Source organism: Temnothorax americanus, unplaced genomic scaffold (genome assembly GCF_048541705.1).
Source record: "Temnothorax americanus isolate GAGA-0224 unplaced genomic scaffold, ASM4854170v1 Scaffold5, whole genome shotgun sequence".
Taxonomy (NCBI): Eukaryota; Metazoa; Arthropoda; class Insecta; order Hymenoptera; family Formicidae; genus Temnothorax; species Temnothorax americanus.
The window spans coordinates 5,992,063-6,011,638 of record NW_027509657.1 but is presented as its reverse complement, the minus strand read 5'-3'; the positions used below and the strand labels follow the sequence as shown (position 1 = coordinate 6,011,638).

At 44.2% G+C, this 19,576-nt stretch overlaps 2 protein-coding genes across 5 annotated transcripts in view; both read right to left on the bottom strand.

Moving 5' to 3' along the window:
* The window catches only part of Cda5 (Chitin deacetylase-like 5), a 51,056-nt gene extending 41,645 nt beyond the window's left edge, over positions 1-9,411 (bottom strand). Inside the window, exon 1 of one of the 2 annotated variants that reach the window (XM_077417847.1) lies at positions 8,803-9,411. In XM_077417847.1, the coding sequence (XP_077273973.1) occupies positions 8,803-8,854 (52 nt within the window). In that variant the 5' untranslated portion in view covers positions 8,855-9,411. The remainder of the gene's footprint in view (positions 1-8,802) is intronic. The other variant, XM_077417846.1, reaches the window with a different exon arrangement.
* A 675-nt stretch (positions 9,412-10,086) lies between these two features.
* On the bottom strand, positions 10,087-18,340 carry Ttv (exostosin glycosyltransferase 1 ttv). Of its 3 annotated transcripts, none has more exons than XM_077417705.1 (8): positions 17,822-18,340; positions 13,876-14,906; positions 13,590-13,791; positions 13,383-13,502; positions 13,080-13,310; positions 12,717-12,983; positions 12,380-12,630; positions 10,087-12,293 (listed from the first exon to the last, which is right to left on the bottom strand). In XM_077417705.1, the coding sequence occupies exons 2-8, from the start codon at positions 14,757-14,759 to the stop codon at positions 12,113-12,115; spliced, it is 2,136 nt and encodes a 711-aa protein (XP_077273831.1). In that variant the 5' UTR covers positions 14,760-14,906; positions 17,822-18,340; the 3' UTR covers positions 10,087-12,112. The 3 variants fall into 3 exon arrangements, with proteins under 3 accessions (XP_077273831.1, XP_077273829.1, XP_077273828.1); XM_077417703.1 differs by lacking the exon at positions 17,822-18,340 and adding an exon at positions 17,425-17,770; XM_077417702.1 differs by lacking the exon at positions 17,822-18,340 and adding an exon at positions 15,300-15,908.
* Positions 18,341-19,576: the final 1,236 nt, after the last annotated feature.

Below are 19,576 nucleotides of genomic sequence, written 5' to 3'. Positions count from 1 at the left end.
AGGCGGCGGCCCTGCTGCAAAAGGGATTCCTGACCTACGACACGAGGAGCCATCGCGAGAATCGTTTACCGAGGGCAGTAAACTCTCCTCGACAGTAACCCTCCTCAAGTAGGGACTCCGGGTTTTAACGAGAGAGCGCAACTCGCGCATCTCTCCTCGCGTCCGTCTAATTTATGGTAAATGAAAACACGGTTGGCGGGTACGCATGTCGGATAAACATGGCCTCACACGTGTTCGCGATGTGATCCATGCGTTTTCAATTAATCTGCAACAAGCGCCTCCCTGTAAGACACGGTCGGTCTCTCACAAAAGTCTTCGGGGCAAAAAAGCGAAAAACCGCTACGATAATAGAAAAATTTGGAGCACGACATGTCTGCTTAGAGCCTCCTTCAGTTAAAACGTTCTTCCAATTCGACAAAAATATTTGTCTGATTAAACAACGGAATTTCCCGCTAGAAAATAAATAAAGAAGGAATAAATGTTCGTTCTCTCGTATTCTTGTCGGGAAGGAATTACATTTTATCGAAGTAGAAACAATCGATTTAAGCATTCTTTTCATATCATTGGATTGTTTCCGCTCGATTTTCGTCATGCCGCGTCATGTACTTTCCGCGTGCATTTAGATCGCGAATGATAGCATTCGACCAAAAATCCGTCCAGCTCCATGATATATACAGCAGAGAAAGAGAGAGAGGAGAAAGAGTTATTATTTCGCCCGTAAGAACGTAAGAGCCGCTAGCCCAGGGCTATGCTCGCGTATCGGGCATTGTAAACTCTTAAGGATAACGACCGCGCAACTCGCGTTATTACCACATTCGGTATTAACAATTAGCCGTTTCCCAGAGAGTAATGATTGTTCCGAATAGTTTACGATGTGGGCAGGGAAGTATATCGCCTCGGAGCGGCCACTTTCGATACGATACCGGAGTAAAGAACGATTGATTATCTACGTATTCGCAACGCACTCGTAAATGGACGTTAATACGTTATCGGTACGCCATCATTCATTGCCTCACTAAAATTACACACGACGGTCCCGTAGTGAGCTATAAACGATCCTTTTATTCGCCCCATTAAACAAAAGTACTACGAAAAGACGCAGCGAGAGAGAAAGGGAGAGAGAGAGAGAAAGAGAGAGAGAGAGAGAGAGAGAGAGAGAGAGAGAGAGAAAAGGGGAGAAAGAGAAACGGAGGTACGCTATTTCTCGTGACCTAGATAAATAAAATCTTTCGCTAACTGTCGACAATAATACCGCGTAATATGTTCATTAACGCGCGTAAGAGAAACAATTAGAGTTTCGTAATATTTTGCCGTAGTCCCACGAGAGATAATAGATCCTTAACAAAATAACATTTTTTCTGGAATATCTCGTTGAAACGTTGAAGGCGCGATCTCGAGCGACGCTCGTGACGCGCGATAATACCGCGACTTTTATAAAGCGTGAACGCGCGCGTCGCTGCATTTTCACGAGCGTGCTATATACGCGACTTTATATATATTTTCTCCTTCGCACATACCGCGAATGTTTCCCGTCGTCGCGGCGTCGGCGGGGTGGGAAATGGCCGGCCAGTCGCCGTCCAAGGATAACGGACGGGCGAGCGGAGGAGCCGATATCGGTGCATTGGCTACGGTAAATCCTCCAGGTAATTGCCGGCGCGGCAGGGCGAAACCTACGGCGGCGGATAGTCGCAAAGTCGCAAGAAGAACATAATAGGCGACGTGTATAGCGCTCACGCGCGCGGTAAATCTTCTAATTGCGACGCGTGGGGAAAAGGCCACCCTGGGTGCCGATATGTGCGATCTTGCGGGATCCGCGATCTGCGCCGCGGTGGGGGGGTCACCAAATGTGAAATCAAAAAATGTTACGCGGTTAAATTTGGCATAGGAATATGAATATATGAATATCAGCTGTGTAAACAATATAATTACTTAAAAGTTGTTTGTCGTTAGTTTGCAAGTATATTTGTTCAAATAAATTTTCTACAAAACTGCTTTAAAATTTATTTGAATAACGCTTATTTATGCGAAACTTTAATAATAGGTAAGGACCGAGGGAGTTAAGCTTGAAAGACCGTTGAATTACGATCATCTCTTTATCGGCCGTCTGACCGTTCGATTTTATGCACCGCATTTATGGAATAGACCGAGAACATAACAAAGGAGATGCCTGTGGTATAGTGTACGCATGCGCACCCCGCGGTAAATTCTCCCGGTAATTGCAACTCGTGTATACGCACGTGCGTTTACCGATGGAATCCTCGGAGAAGGATAATAATAACCGAAGAGCGCTTTCAGCGACATAAATGGATAAAGATTGGATGAAACGCGCCGCCGCCGCGGAGATCCTTATTTTTCCTCGCCACATATATATCCGTTTTCTCAACACAAAGTACACCGGCCGGCCAGAGAAAAAGAAAGAGAGAGAGAGAGAGAAAAAGGGACCTATAACTCAATTCTGCAGTGCAGTTTATTTCTGCGCAATCATCGCATCGTTGCGTCATCAATTTGCCGCAGCTCATCTCTGTGATTGCTAATTTATACTACTAATATCCTACTACCTAATAGAGCAAAAAACGAATGAACAGATAGGTAATAGAGTTCAGGCGATTAAACCATAGGCATAGATCGGTTCTATGTCTAAATTAAACACAAGAATTAAATTATATCAATTTTCGTATAACGTGAAAACGGGAAATCGATGTCCCGTCCCTCCGGGCCCCATATGTCTTTCATTTAATTGAGTTCAGAAACTGAGATTCTTCGGGAAAGAAACTTTATCGCGAAAGTGAACATTGATGCTCTTGAGTTGGAGATGTCCGTCGAGAAATTCATTGAAGCTATATTTCATTGCCCGCGCGAGCGAGGGTGTGTCCGGCCGTAGATACCAGGGGGGGGGGGAGAAATATCGTGCCTTACGAATATTACGCTCGTGTTCGATAAGCCGTGTCCAGCGTCGTGTTCCCCGGGCGGAACACTTATGCGATCGCGGGAACCTGAGATACACGTTCGCGCTCGCGGTAAATTTCCTCGGTAATTGCGGTGCGGCGTGGCCGCTTGCGTGGGTGCTGATGGAATCCCGGGCGCATGCAGGGTAATGGAACGCGGCACATTTTCAACGGAGTAAAATTACGAGAGCGGTAAAGCGAAGAATGTGAACACTCACGTGGAGACACTCGCACCCTTTCTTTCTCTCCCGCTCTTTCAAATCCATTTATTGGCACAATCCGTTGTTAATATAATTTTCCAATAATTTTTATCGTATACGAAATTAGCTCGTTATTAACATCGGACGATAACAATCGGCGTAACAATATTGTTGCACCAAACCCTTTGATTATTAATATTTAGAAAACGACTGTCTTTGTGTAAGATAATCTTAAATTAGATATCGTGGAGAATCTCAAATGATTTTCCCATCCGAGGAAAAGAGCCATGTGATAATTATAGCCAAATCAGAATTTTTCTTCTCCGAGACTTTCAACCGCCCGCGCGCATTTGGAGAACTTACGTTCGCGAGAGGGATGCGAGTAAGCTGCTTATCCGTCTCCCTCTCTCATTTCGAGAGCCACGGAATATTTCCACTTCAACGTGAACACAGTTGGGAATGTGGCGGTTTTTACGTGTCGACACGGGCAAAACGGTTGAGGGTTTGCCCGTAATGCAAGGCTATATACGTATATGCCGCCAGTAAATTCTCCCGATAATTGCGTAGCGGCGCGGGTGCTTTCGGGATCCTGGAGAAAGGATAATAACGTGTCTGTATACATTCAATGCACCGAGACGCGGGATTACGAGTCCGTGGGACTCGAGAAGTATCGATTTTATTGCGCCGCGCGATCGTAGTTCCCTCTCGTCGTGGCTACGTGTCCCGAGGACACGCGTGGTACCCCGCGTGAATAATGTTAAAAGACCGTGTAAAATTTAACCGGCTCGAATAGCGGTGATTTATGTGCACATATACGTGCAGCGGGCATACGTGATGCAGTTTACGGATGCGCGTTGCGTAAATTATAAAGATTTTATTTGTCAGCGATTTCCTCGCAAAATCGAAGCGAGACTGTCACGTCGAATCTCTGGAGAGCGAGCGCCGATAATCCAGATCGGAATCGGATGTCATCAAAACCTAACGAAATGATAGTGCATTTTAATTGAAAATTTAGGGGAGCGGCGGAGGAGAACAGGGTAATTTGAAACATCACGTTTTGTAGTCCTTAAACGAAAGAATCGATTATATGGTTCGAGGATGCGACGTGCCCTCGCCGAAGTGCTCGCTTCGCGCGAGCGACGTCGTAACTCACGACTTTTAGAAAGGATATAACGCGAGCACTTTGAGAGCGGCTGAGCGCGATCTACGGAGCCCTTGACGCCGAGATATGTCGGCGACGTGTAAATCACGGGGCGTAAACTGCATTCCGGCTGCTAAATTACTTCGCTGATGCGAGCCGGCGGTATCGCGAAACGACCCGCCTACACATCGAATCGCGTCCGCCTCTCTTACATTACACAAACATCGCGCGTATATCCCTCTAATGGATATATGTAACGTTGCGTGATTTCATCACACATTTCAGACTATTCGAAGTGGTTGACAAAAGGTTATTACAGGATCATTATCTAATACCGCTATTTCACGACAAATCTCTTCCAAGTCATTGTATGTAAATATAAATATGTAACAAATATGAATTCTAAAAAAACATTTTATTTTTAATACATAGAATAGAAATTAAATTGCATTTTTGGAACGATTGGCGAATAGAAATCGCGATTTTTTTTATTCGCTAATCGTTCCAAAAATGCAATTTAATTGCATTTCTATAATTAATGCGATTTCTATTAAGTCATATCGATTTGATTAACCGGAGGAAAGTGTAAGGAATAAGAATATTTTTCAATTAATCCAATACTAGCCGCAAAATAATGATAAATCTGAAACTAAATACAAGATAGTGTAGCCATGAAGTGACAATCAAGTGGCAATCAAGCGGACACGTTTCGATCAAAAAGTTACTGACCTTCGTCAAATACTTCATTCTGACATAATTGCGATAATGTAAATGAGATTGCGTCACCACGCGATATTTGTGCAATTCACATGTACGGCGATCGCGAAGACACCGTTTACGGTTACGTGAATTCAGCTAGTAATTCAATTAATCGATGATATTTATTGCGAGGAATAACATCCTAGCCAACGCGCCCTCCGTTATTTAATTTGAATACTCGTTCCGTTAGCACGTGGTCAGATACGGCTATTTCCATAAGTGAGATGCCTTCTTGGAAAAAAAAAAGAAACGAGTCACTTGGAAAGGTCGAATCTCAAATCGTCAATTATTGATTTCGTCGCGGTTTGCGATAATTCCGCTACTCTATTTCGGCTCTTCTCACTCATACGTATGTCGATGCAGCGCGCAGATCAGAATTGTTCGCGCGAAAGAAAAAGAATACAATCCGTCGATGTGATTAATCATCAATCCCGTAAAATCCAGCGGCTTACGCGCATTTAGAAAGTCCAGAAAAACTGACGGCGCACACCCGCGATCTTCGAGTTAATATTTGGACGCGAACGCGAACGGAGTATACAATCTGAAGACCGCGCGGCGCGGCGGCCGGCGGATGAGATCGAAAAATTTCTTCCTTCTCATTATCTTCCATCTTAACGTGGCGCGATCTCTCTCGCGGCGGCGGATACGCGTCTCTTGCGAGACGAGCGAGACGGAGCCCCTCGCGTCCCTGTCACTCCGTCGCCTCGTTAACCGATGGGAACAGATTTCCGATTGCGTCCCCTTTTCCCGTCGTTCGCCGAACGCCAGCCCGCGGTGCAATAACCGAGCACCTCCGGGCGGATTTCGCAAAGGGACCATTTCCACGCCGACATCCCGGTCGCCGTGTTACCGAAATATAGCAACAACGTAACCGTTAAAGCGTTCACCTTTGTTTTCGGATCCACGGTGCGACGTCGCTAACCCGCCTCGCGATGAATCCGATCCGGCCATGCAGATAAGTTATACGCGAGCGGGACCGGCGCGGGCGCGCGGATCACGACCGACCGGTGATGGTCGCTTTCGGATTTCGCAAAATCGTGACCGCGCTTTCGTCGATTCTGTCGCGCGAGATGACCGCGAGAGAAGCTCTATTCGATTTTTGCGTCCATATTGGCGGAATCGAGCGGCGCGATTCTCTGAGAACGCACGAGCGGAAGATGCAACCGGGATCTCCGACGAATACCTACTCTCAGTTGCAACTTGTAACGTTATTACGTAAACTAAATCGACAGGCATAAGCGGATTTGCTGGCAGGCACACTACGCGGTTACTTCAGGCAGCCGTTTTACTACTTGAATTGAGAGCCTCCTAATTGTTTTGTCAATTAGTAACCGCTTATCTCGTAACAAAGTTTATATCTATACGTAAACAAATGCTGGCGCAATCGATGTCGTTAATCAACCGTCGAACCGACACGCACGATTGTTTAATAATTTCGCAATTATCAATCTTATATGAGCCCAAAGTTTTAATTATCTCCTTTGAGATACAAATTTATTAAGGTCAAATATCGATCGATCGATCGATCGAGTAGAGAAGTTAATTATCTGATTAATTTCTCTCCTTGATCAATCGATCGATATATTTCTCGATCGACATTTGACCCCAATAAATCTAAGTCGGCTGCGAGTCGGAGCGAGATCTAATTTTCCCGTTGACAAAATTTTCCCCGAATATACCACGAGTTTCCTGCGAGGCTCGCGCGCCGCCGTTTCGCAAGGTTTCTCGTTTCGACGAAATATTCGCGCTCGGTTCTATCCTAGCTCGGCCACTGCCGCTTGCGAAGTTTCGCAAATCGGTCGTTTCGCATGCGAAACCGACCTACCGTGCTACCGGATTGCAAAAGGCCTCGCCACAGTCGCCTCCCTCCCACAGGGACAGAAGGAGACGAATGTGCAGAACCGCCCGCGGGAGATTCCTGCATTTCGGAATGTTGAAAAACGTCGCCGCGTGACGCGTCGCGGCGTCGCTTCGAGGGAAGGAACCTCTCGCGGATATAATTATGTATTATGTAAACGCGCGTTTAATTGCTCACACAACATGTAAACAAAGCGGCACGCGCACGCGCCCGAGTCCTACACAGACTCGAGAGATTCCTCGCTCGGATATCTCGGATAAATCTCATAAACGAGATAATAGTGACTCGTTTACTCTTACTACTTTTCTTGAACGTGACCACAACGCGAACGTGATTTCGAGAATGCATTTATCAGTACCTCGCGTAACTTTTATCCTTAAGCAACAAAATTATAAGAAGGAAAATATTTATTGGAGAAACTTTCTTTTTAAATTTGTGCATAATTTTATAAGTTATACGCAGTTGATGAATTACTTTCAAATTGAAAGTAATTAAGTAACATCCCATTTAAATTGATATTCATTAATTTTACGCCAATATCTCGATTTTACATAGCGTCTGTGAGTAAACATTTACTGCATGCCCATGTGACATTTTTTGCAAATGCACTTTTCGGCCTTGTGTTCCTCATTATTGTCATTCTATACTACAAAATTTAGGCCAACAAGTTCCATGAATACATATTATTTACAGATGAGTGTGTATTTAAACTTATATTCAAGAAGTTATATAGATATACTTGTACACAGAAAAAAAGTGCCGAATCAAAATTTATATACTCAAATTAATACGTCATTGTTTCGTATATACGCAACAATCCATAATTTTCTTGGAAATTCAACTTTTCTTTTCTCAGTTCAACTATCAAAATTTTCACGTTGAAACTAAAGATATATATATTTGCAAATCAAGAATATTCTTTTTTTTCTGTGTTAAGTAACTTTCGACACAGTTTCTCGTCTCTTTCGAAAACTTTACTAATCGTCATATAGGCGATATTGTTTATATTCATTGACGACAGAGATTTTTTATCCCTCGAGTTTTTTGCTCGAAGTGACGAAACTGTACGACGTTTATCGGAGCAACTCGGGCTCGAAAGACACGCACCGTGACGGACACTTGAAAGAAAAGTACGTGCGCTCGTGCGCTTCGGTGCGCAACATCGATCGTCCACGCGGGACATTCCTGTCAACCGAGGATCAGGCCATCACAGGCGCGATGGGAAGCGAAGCGAGCTTTCCGAAAGCGTATATACTACCCTCGGGGGCCTCGGGCGCACCCCGGGGGATCGATCGGCGGGCGCGTTATAGCTCGATTTCCGCGTGTGCCAGTTATCCAACGGCGCGGGCATTACGTAAACTGACATTTTCGCAGCTATCACGAGCGAGCGAGCATGCGATTCCAACCCGAGCTCTACTGCGATAGCCTTTCCCGCGCCGCGGACTCTCGCGAAAGAAAAAAAGACGGAGCTCCGACTCGATAAATTGTCCTGTCGCCCGATAAATTCTCCGTTCGGTCGATATTTCGTTGCGATCCAGGCGTACGACTGATCGATTGAAATTCCATTTGCGCACATTTGTCTAATTTTGATGCAATTCTTATAGAACTCTTTTAGAAATCCATTTCGCGAAGGATGTCGACGAGTGATTTTAATACGAATGTATATCGAGAAATGTAGAACCGCGCTTAATTTACAAACGTTGGCCGTATTATATTTCGAACATCAAAGATTGTATATATATAAAAGAGACCATACACTCTGGAGGTGTAAATAAAGTTGGCCGCGTTTGCGCGGTTGCGTCGTCATTAAGTCATTAACGCACACGCACCAACCTCCTCGCGCTCGGCAAAGTGGAGGAGGCGCGCTCGGACTTAAATGAATCGGAGAGACAAACTCACCGACTCTCGACACGACCGCCAGAATCAGCAGCACGCTGCTCACGATTATCATCTTCCCTCCGTGGTCCCCCGTCGGTCGCTGGCGCAGGAATCAACGACGTGGTGTCGGTCGAGGACGAAGGGAGCGGACCGCGGCCGTCTGTCCTCTTCCTTTCCGCGCGCGAGCTCTCACACACCCCGACCGCACTGAAGGGAGGCGCGGAAACCGACGCGGCGCGGCGCGGCGCGGGACGATTTGAACGTCGCTCGAGCCCTGCTCGGCGCGACGTCTAGCGGGGTTTGAGGGGAGGGGGAGGGGGCGATCCGCCGAATTCGGTTTTTTACCCGCGGACTCGGACCTCGCGGGTCGATCGTAGCTCCTCGAATTTTCTCCCCGGTTTCTCTTTTCTTCCCCTTTCCTCTTTCTCGTCCCTCGGAGCGACGAGCGAGCCTACGAGAGAACCGCAGCAGCCAATGCAGCGCCGTTAATTAATTCAGAGCCGCGAGTGCGCCATGGACGTCGCAAGAACGTATGCTACGGTCACGAGGAGAGAAAGGTGACTGCGGGTATATACGCGAGGCGTGCACGATACCGCCTGTCTTCGTGGCATAGTCACCTTTCTAGCAGAGCGGGGCAACAAAGAAGGGAGCCTTGGTGCTATACCCCAGCACCACCGCGCGCGCGGTTGCCCACCGCCACCACCTCGGTGCGGTATATACGGTACGACGTTCGCGATCACCAGGGATGGAGTGGGGACCCAGGTGGTGGAATTTAACGCTCGAAATTCGCGTCGCCCCGACTCCCCGAGCTTTTCCCGACCGCGCCCGCCGCGCGCTCTGGCATTGTTAACCCTGAAAAAAAAAAAACCGCCCTCTCTCGATTCCCTGCAATATGAGGTGAAAGGCGGGAATTGCGCGACGATTCCTGCGTGAACCAAGCTTTTCAGGAAACAGAATATCCAAGAAGAAAACTGCGGATTATCGATCATGATTATGATAAATATAATGAAAGTTCTAAGACTAATAATTATATGACGTTACGATAATAAAATGATTACAGTATGAATGTTGTTATAGAGACGATTGTCCATTGCGACATAAATAAAAAAAATTATATTATTATATATAAATATATTATTTATATAAATTAATATTTTTTATTTTTCTATGTCTTTTGGAAGACAGGAGTCTCTGGGAGTTAACGTCCCAAAGTTTACAAATTAGCAAACTTAAGGTCTACAATCGTATCGCGGGATATACTATCGAATGATCGACAAAAATAATTATGGTTACTCCCAAACGGCATTTTGTATAAAACAGTTTATTTTTTTCCCCATATAAAATGACTAATACTATATTTTGTTACCTTATATTATTTTTTTTCCGCAATACGATTACATGGAAAAAAATGTTTAACAGATCGGAACCATCGCTTCATATCGGATAGAATCAAAATACTACCGGCCACCGCGTAGGACTTATTTTTTTTTTGTACGAAGATTATGCTTGCCTTCAGTGGTCGGTAACGATTGGAACATAATTGATTAGGATTGTTCGCCGAGCAATAAAAAGATAGAGATTATCCTACCAGTTTCTATATACACCCAGATACTAATTTACATTTATCAATTGACGCAACTCAAGGACAATCGCAAAGTAGACGTATGACCGCTGGAATTAATGACAATACGAAATTCCGGATAACTATGAGAACTTCAATTAACCTGCGGTCGCTTTTGATTCGCATACGCATACCTCCCTAAGTTGCAGAAATATATTATGCATAAAAATGATACACAGAGCTTCCTCGATATTCTTTTCGAGTAATCACGAAACGCACAATAGAGAAAAAAAAACATATCACATGTACAAATAGCTTTCCGTCTTCAAGACGCATGCAGATGCCACGTTACTGTGCAATAATCCTTCTAACCGAGGGATCACACATTATTTCTCTCATCGTGTAACAACGTATATCGGTGTAAACGACTAGATATTGTTGCGACGCCTTGACAAAGAAAATTTCTCTTTTCTTTCCTTTTTTTCATCCATGTTCCTGAGAACTCGGCAGTATATTCGAATACATATGCTGAATAATTGTGTGTAGGTGTAGACTCATTAAATTCACTCGCGTGAACCAATGTGATCGATAGAACGTGATTACAAAGTAAACAATGCAGCATACGCAATAGTATGCACGTAAATAATTGTGCACGATTAGATAAAATTGACGGAATATCTCTTCGGATATATAAAATTTGTGATCAACTTCAAATACGCGAAGTATATACTTTAAAAAGGGAGAAGAGGAGAAAAAGGGTAGAGAGAGTGGGAGTTAGTAAGGCGACGCTTAAAATCATATCATATAAAAATTAGTGGATAATAAGATCGATATCAATGGTCGCATTAAACCCTAACATCTTTACAATTGCTTTAAATATAAACAGATCTTGCTTGCACCTCGCCTCAATACGCACAACGACTTTCACGTCGTCGTTATCAAAGCACTTGACGAAGTCTACCCTAAAACTTTACGTATTCCGAATCTGAGAAGAATTACGTGAAATACATTTATTCAAATAGAAAAACATTCGCAAATCTCTATGATTAAAAATATCGTTATACGTACAAACGCGATATCTTTTTGCTTCCTTTTTCGTTTTTCTTTTTAGCTGAGTTTTAGCTGTCTTTAGGATAATCGTACGACAACACGCGCTGCGGAAAGATTTGATTTTTCTTTCTTTTTAATATCAGATCGCTCAAACGATCTCAATGGCCGGTACGTGAAAAATCCAAGTGTCTTTCTTAAATAACTTTTTATTAATAATTACGAAACGATTTTGTATGTACATTAATTAAATGCTGACCCGCAGTTAGCGATAGCTGCGCGAGACATCGTCAAATAGAAACGGCGTCGTTACGACTCTACAATTTGTACAAAATTACTCGCAAATAAATCGCAGGGGATATCACCGTGCGTCCTTGCTGAATAACGGACTTTGATTTGCTGCTCGACAACACCGATAGCCTAGTAGCACGCAAACGCGTAAATTTAAATGTTCTCCGTACATCTATACATGCACATTTGTACGGCAATAACGGTAGATCTATTTTTTTTAGCTGTACTCATTGCACACTTGCTCACAATTTTCCGTTCTTTCCTCGAAAATTCTGTACGTACGTATCATTTATTTTTTTTGCCGTATTTTCACTGTAAGTGCAAAAATGTGCGCTAAAAGAAATAGATCTAATATCGTCCGCGGAGATTTTGCGTTATCCGGCGCGCCTGAAGAATAAAATAGTCACGCGTAATCGAGCAGTGTGTACAATTCTAATTACTAACTAGTTCAATTTGCCTATACTTCTTGCGCAAATTGCTCACGGAATCCTTGAACAGAACCGGGTCCAGCCGCATGTTAGATCGCAACAGTGGCATATATCCGAAGACGGCGACGAATGTATTCATGCATGTTTGTCGCTGTATGAAATGATCCGGGTCGTTCCACGGCGATCTAAGATCCAACGATGTACGGGTCAGAAACACAATAACGATATCGTACGTATAAAATCTCAACAACAGCATCCCGACGATACTCACCTAATTCCAGCTACTGTAGTATCTTTGTATAGCTTGCGCTGCGTCACTTTGATAGGCGGCCTTCGAGTTACGTGACTCACCAGGAAATTCATGAGTATATCCTCGCAGTTCTGCGACTGCTCCACGGTCTTGTGGAGAGTCGAGCTCAATAACTCGGTATACAGAGTATTATAGTAGCGGTGATAAAAAGCGGCACCGGTGAGAACGATACTGTAGTCATTTGTCCACTTACTGGTATAACCCCAGGAGCGCTGCGAACATATAAACCAGATTAGCTCGATTACGAAACAAGGTGCAGGCTTGGACGGAAGTCATTTAACGCTACATAATACCCTACCTTTGAGTCATCCCAATAGTGAGACCTCGCTGGATACCCTACTATTCGATCGGGAAATGATCGCCAAACCGTAAAAGCAAAGTCAATCTCGTCGGTATTTAGAGTGGCGTCCTCGTCGAGCGACAATATGGCACTAGTTTTGATTAACGGGTGAGGATAAAAACGCTGAGATATACCGTCAACCGCGACAACGTGGATTGACGCTCTGATACCTTGCCAACGTGGTTTCCTTGGCACCGGAATGTCCGAGTTCCACATAAGTATTATCTTGAAGAGAATAATTTGTTACAGCATATTACACAGATGTTACAAAAAATTCATAGCAAAGAGAAATAACAATAAATTAGCAATGAATGGACTTACCTTATCTAGGTACTTGCTTTTCGCGAGACTCCTAAGTAAACGATAAAGTACGGCGGTGGATCCCAATTGCGAATAGATTATGGCAGTGAAAGTGTTACCAGGATTAGTGTTTGAAAAAGGAAGTTCCTGTTGGCTGTCGGCAAATTGTGGCAAAATCGTTAGTGCTCCGGGACTAGTATTCCAGACGATTCTTTCCCGCGCACCTTCCCATGGCAAACGCTCGCGAATATTCTAAATTAATAATTATAATCAACAAAAGACCATGAGATTATATAATAAATTGCAATAAAAATCGACAATTACCTCAAACACGGTAAATACAATTTTTTCAATAGAAGAAAAATATCTCTCCCATAAAAATTGTGTTTGCTGTCGTAATTTCAGAATTTGTACGTTGGACACGGATCGTAATATGTCTGGAATCTGTAAAGGTCGAGGAACTTTAATCGTCTGCCTTAAAAAAACGAGATGACATTTTAATTCAAAATATACATTTATGTTTCAACTTACTTGGAGTAATAGTCTCTCGTCGGAAAATATTACAGCCCGAGTCCAATCGATACGCTCGTGAAAGGGAAGAGCCCAACCGTTACTTAAAACGACTGGAATACATCCCGATCTCAGAGCTTCCAGAAACCGAAAGCTACCTAATCGTCGCCCTCGCGGAACCAGGCAAAATGTAGCATTCATTAATAAAATTTCGTAGTCGTATCTGCAAAATGACAAATAAAAGCAATTATACGTTGAACGATGTCCATGTGCGATTCAAAGCGATTCCAGCATTTTTCCTACTTACGTATCGTATTCCTGATTATCTTGCTGACAGTGTTCATCCTGCAATTCTCTCCAGGCCTTCCCATGACGACAAGTCGTAACAAACACCAAATCTTTACCATTGTGCAGATGATAGAGAGCATTTCTTGTCTCGGATCCAATACCGTGTACGTATCGTTTCCCCTTGAAAGCCGCTACGTATTTTTTATTATTGGGAAAATTATTCTCTAATGCTTGACCGGGTTCTCCACCACGTTCCGGATGTTGCTTGCCGAACAGAGGTATCGATACATCAAAGTCCGGTCTATGTCTAAAGATGGACATGCTGGCCTTGGCAAGCATGGCGTAGCCCACGTCGAAAGCCAGCGCCTCTTCCACATAATCGGGCCACGTACCAGAATATAAGTTAAATATCAGATGATTCCTTCCGTTATTCCAATATGGCAGGTGTAACAGTTTCGAGGGAAGATTGTGTACAAATTCAGTGGATAGGGGATCTCTGTCTAACGTATCCAGAGCTAAGACAAATATACATGCCCGTGCTGGGTCCGACGTGTAATATCTCGACTCCGTGATAACGTTTAATATTTTTTGGTATAGTGGACTTATCACATCCTCGACTGGGTAGACGTACACGGTGAAACCTTGCTTGCACCTCGTGAAATCGAAGCAGGTCTCCATGCGGCAATGCCGCGTACGCCGAGACACGGCCAAAGCCCCGCTGGATGTCTTTAAATCTTTGTCGTAGAACTCTTCGTTTAGACTTAAATATGAAGGCAATCGCTCGTAAGGCAACTGAGATCTGCCTGTCCACTTTTCGCTTTTTAAACGATATCCGCCGAAGTAGCAATAACCAAGAAACGCGCATGTTACAAACAACAATAGATAGCGTTTCTTGGCTTGCATCGTCGATACGGTCAGGTTATACAAAGATATATGATAGTTCTAAGCATTATTTCTTTTCCGACGTAAAAGGTTTATATTCAGTCACAAGCACATCGTTATGGCTCAGTAGTCCCTCCGGGATACGATCACTCCCGTTCTCTCGTATCGCTGTAACAAACGAAAGGTTCCATATGTCAAGTATAATCAAACAACCTTTTACACCCAAAAAATGGCAAAAATATATTATTACATTATTATATAAGAGCAAGGAAAACTATTTGTACTAATAAATATGTAAATAATAAATTTAACAAAGAGAAGTTATATTTATAACAATTATAACATAACGCTCTCGTTACCACCTAGTTATGCACCGTGTTACACAAAGGCATTTTATTGGCTGCATATTATCTGAAAAGTCTTCCAAGATAATATATAGCCAATAAATTAGCTTTGTGTAACACGGTGTTCCCTGCTGGAGAAAACGACCATTGTTACACGATCGAATCGACCAAGAAAAAATGACAGTTTTTTAAACGACACTTGGAGAAGAGCCGTTACCTTCGAACCAGGACAGAAGGTAGCTATCCGCATGACGGATCGGCGGAACGATACGTAAACACGTCGACACCAAATTCTACCCAGAGCGATTTTACGCGAGCGCGAGGCGCGCACAACGCGACGACGACCGTGGGTCGTGCCGACCTGGGATAACCTATAAGCCGCGCGGGCCGAATCCCGCGCGATCGACGGCCGTGACGATCCAATAATTCCACGTCGCTATCAAACGGCACGCGCGACTCATAACGGGATATATTTTAACGCGATATACGGCGATACGGGCCGTTCCCTCACGACACGGTCCGCGCGCACCGCCGACGCGACACCACCATCATCCTTGTAGGTTATCTACGGCGAACAGGAATCCCGTCGGGCCCGGCGGCGACCTTACGCCCACTCGCATTTCGGTCCGGTGCCGCACGGACACGCGTGGCATCGATCGGCGAACGCCCGCGAGTGCGAGATCATTTGCGCGCCGCGCGGCGCATCGAATCTTCAATCGCCTCGAAAAAAGCAAAACGCGAACAATGCCGTGACGTCGGAGTCGGAGTCGGAGACGATTGGACTGGCAGTCTGGCACACCGCACACCGTCTACGTCTACCGTCTACCTTTACCGTTAACCGTCGCCTCACTTCACGCGGCAACGCGCAAACGGCCGACGGCGGCGAACGTCACGATGCGGCGCGGCGCGTAAAATTGCTAATAAATAATACAACATTCGTGCGTGCGCGCGCGTTCATAAAAGTTCTTAATTTATGCACAATCATTTTATTTTATTTAATTTTGCATAAATATATCGACACGCAAAAATTTTATTATCTATTTCGAAATGATTTCTGGAACGAGAATCGCGAGTTTTTGAAACTCCGCTTTCGCGCGTAGCTTCTATCGAACTATCTTCAACTTTGCGCACATACGTGGGTATTACGAATATTATTCCATATTCTTGTAAAATATTCGAAATTTTGCCCTCCGAATTTTCATAATTAAATATAATATTTACGGTCGTGGTTTAAAAAGAGCTGGGAAGAAACTTTAACGCCAAACGGTGGAGCGAGACTAGAAAGAAAGAGGGTAATGTAAAGATTCTAACTTAGGAAAAAGAAGAAGGGAACGGGTTCGCATGACGTTCTACTCTGCGTCTCGCTCACACGCACAGCCGTAACTTATTTATTTACAAAAGCTATTTTTGAATCATTTGCTGGAACGTTTCGTCGATTAGTAATGCCGTCGTACCGCGAAGTTAGATATACAATGCCTCGTTAATAATCAAATATATATGTATGCAAATTGACACACCGCACCGTTCCAAACTGGGAACGGTATATCGAACGAAGGTGTATATCTTTATCGATCGGCTCCGAATTTCTGGCCAACTTTGTACTTCATAAACTCGCGGAGCACGATACGCGGTTTGCAGCCAGAGGGAATTTCCACGAAAGCGCATAGCACGTTTCTTAGAACTGACAAGAATGTAATGCTCGCGCGAGTCATATAGAGGTACAAAGAGCTCTCGAATCGAATCGACAATGCACGCACCGTTAAAATATTGAAGCAGGAAATTTAAATCAATAACTTTGAGTTAATTTTGTTATTTTTAACTACTATGTGCGTCAAAATTTATTTTAACGCAAAACAGTATTATTTTAACTCCATTGATTTATTAAATTAACGACATATATTGAGTAAAAGATGCAAGACGATCTATAGGAATGATTAAAAATCGACTCAAATCGTATATAATATAATTTGACATTATAAATTAACAATTGAATTCAACAGTGTGGACTCGAATGCGCGACGTTAACTGAAACGAGAGGACTAAACAACTGGAGATGCATTTAACATCGGGAATCGCAGCGTGCCGGGGAAACCAAAAACGGATATCATTACTTCTATATATAGAGAGAGGATCATTCTCGCAAATATCCGCGCTAACTCTTCTATGCACCATGGTTGCACAGTGACGCATATAAGGCGGCCTGCAGAGGCGGATGTGGACGATTTGCAATTTAATAACCGTTTCTCGTTAGCGCGTCGGAGCGAATAACCGCGAGCAAGTTCGAACGATTTCGGACGCGCGCGATCGGCTTCGAGAGCTCCGTCATCAGTCCAGCTACTTACTCAGGAAGACGATAATCCGCTCGGGAAACCGATCGAGCCGGTGGCTCTCATCCCTCACACGGCGAGGATCCGCGGAGGTGGATTTTAAACACGGCACGAAGGCGCGAAGATCGTGAAAAGTGAACCACGCATTACGCTCCACACGGCACGCGGCATGAGAATAAATTTGAATAAAAATCCAAATAGAAACACTCTCTCTCTCTCTCTCTCTTTCTCTCGGAAAAATCGAGGGCCCCCGATATCGATTCGCAAGTTCGGGGAGCTTCTTTCCGAGGCGTTTCCACCCCGGCCGTCCGTCCGGAGAGGCTCGTCTTCCCGATGCCGATCGTGCCGCACTGAATCGCGCGTTCCTCGACGAGCGGACGCCGCCGCGGCGACGGAGTTATGAAATCCTTACCTTGACCACACGTCGCGCGATCGTTTCTCGGCACACACGTGTGTATACGTATATATGTATACGGTATATATGCCTATGCCGGTTGCTCAACGTCCGCGAGGTAAATTCTTTTTTTTTTTTTTTTTTTTGTCGGCCACGCGCGGAATTTGTACCCTATTGTCACGCAGACGCGACAGTCGATCGATCTTCTCGCGAGCGCGGACTCGCCTCCGTGAATCGGCGATGTCCTCCAGGCGGCGGCGATCCCTTCCCGGATTCGGACGGACGAGAAATAACGAACGCCATTGATTGCGTTATCAAACGCTTAATTGTCGCGATAGTAGGTTCGATATCTGGGATGCGCGAAGCGCGGAGCCGAAGCTTCATCGTTATCTAACGCGCGTCAGAGCATATCGTTTACAATTACGTTGAACAATTACGTTGGAATTATTAATAAAAAAAAAGCTATCGCGAGAAATACCGTTAGCGGTAAAATGACCAATTACGCAATTATCGATTGCGCGATCTTACGTACAAAGTAAGCTCGTGTCGGAAGTCAAATATACGCCGACCCGCCGACTTCCGTGAATTTATAAATACGTAAAAAAAAAAAACACGTTACTCGCGGCGAGGAAGAAGCGACGGGGACGATTACGAAATCTTCGAAAAATGCTAATGCAAACATATAATATCGGCAAATAAACTCTTTCCGCTTGCTCATCAGAGCGACGCTTGGCTATAATTGAGCGATCGTTGGAACACTCGACATCACGTGCCGCACAGATTCATCGAGCGGCAAGATTGCACGTCGATGACAATATAATCGATGTGCTCTCGAATCGTCCGTTTGAGCGAGATAATTCCCCGTGAGCGTTCGAGACGCCTCGCCCCTTTTTTCTCTCGTTATAAGTTATACAATAAGATATGAAATGGTCGAAATAGGGTCACGTTGATTTTAAAAGTCTAATTTATTATTACCACACACACATAGTACATTATATTAATTACGTCGAACGTTTCGACTATGCTCAATCGTCTTCAGCGGTGTAATTAAATGTCAGAGGGTTAATAAAGTCAAGATTAAAACGTTTGTAGTAAAGAGGATTAGAATATCTAGAGGCTAAGATTTTAACAAGACGTCAAGACGAATAATACTATATACTTTTATCTCCTTTTCTTATGCCCGGTGTCCACGATGCAAGAACTCGGTCCAAGTTTTGGTTCAAGCCAATGAAACTGCTGCTTTTCCGTAAGAGCTGCAAGTTGCGTGGCTTGAACCAAAACTTGGACCGAGTTCTCGCATCGTGAACACCGGGCATTACAACTAGAAAAAGAAAGTAAGTTAAACCGAGATTAAAGAGTCAATCCGCATTGCTAGAAGTGGGCAACATTAATCATCGATTAAGTTGGTCGGGATGTATAATAGTTAAAGTCGCCTCCCGGGACAAGCAAAATTATTGTCCGCGGATGTATCGAGTATCGTGAAAATCATCGGGGAAACTGCGAAGAAGAGCTCCAGGGCGAGCGATTATCGCCCTGTTTGGATTCATAAAGCGGGGAGCGCTACACTTCTGCGTGCACAACTCATAATGCGTAAGCATAAGAAAATTGCGTGGTCCATAGACATGTGCACAAGGAATTCGGTCTTCAACCGACTTTTACCTAACAGTATATTTTGATAGATCATGGCATACTTTCTTTGTAAACTTTTTGAATTTTTGCAATATCTTCAAAATTGAAGAAAATATAGTACACGAAAATGTGCGTGACGTCATA

Coding starts and splice junctions, on each gene's coding strand:
- Ttv (XM_077417705.1), bottom strand. CDS start 14,759: ATGCAAGCCAAGAAACGCTATCTATTGTTGTTTGTAACATGCGCGTTT. Junction 12,631..12,716: donor ACTATTGGGATGACTCAAAG/GTAGGGTATTAT, acceptor ATATGTTCGCAG/CGCTCCTGGGGTTATACCAG. Junction 12,294..12,379: donor ACTACAGTAGCTGGAATTAG/GTGAGTATCGTC, acceptor GTTGGATCTTAG/ATCGCCGTGGAACGACCCGG.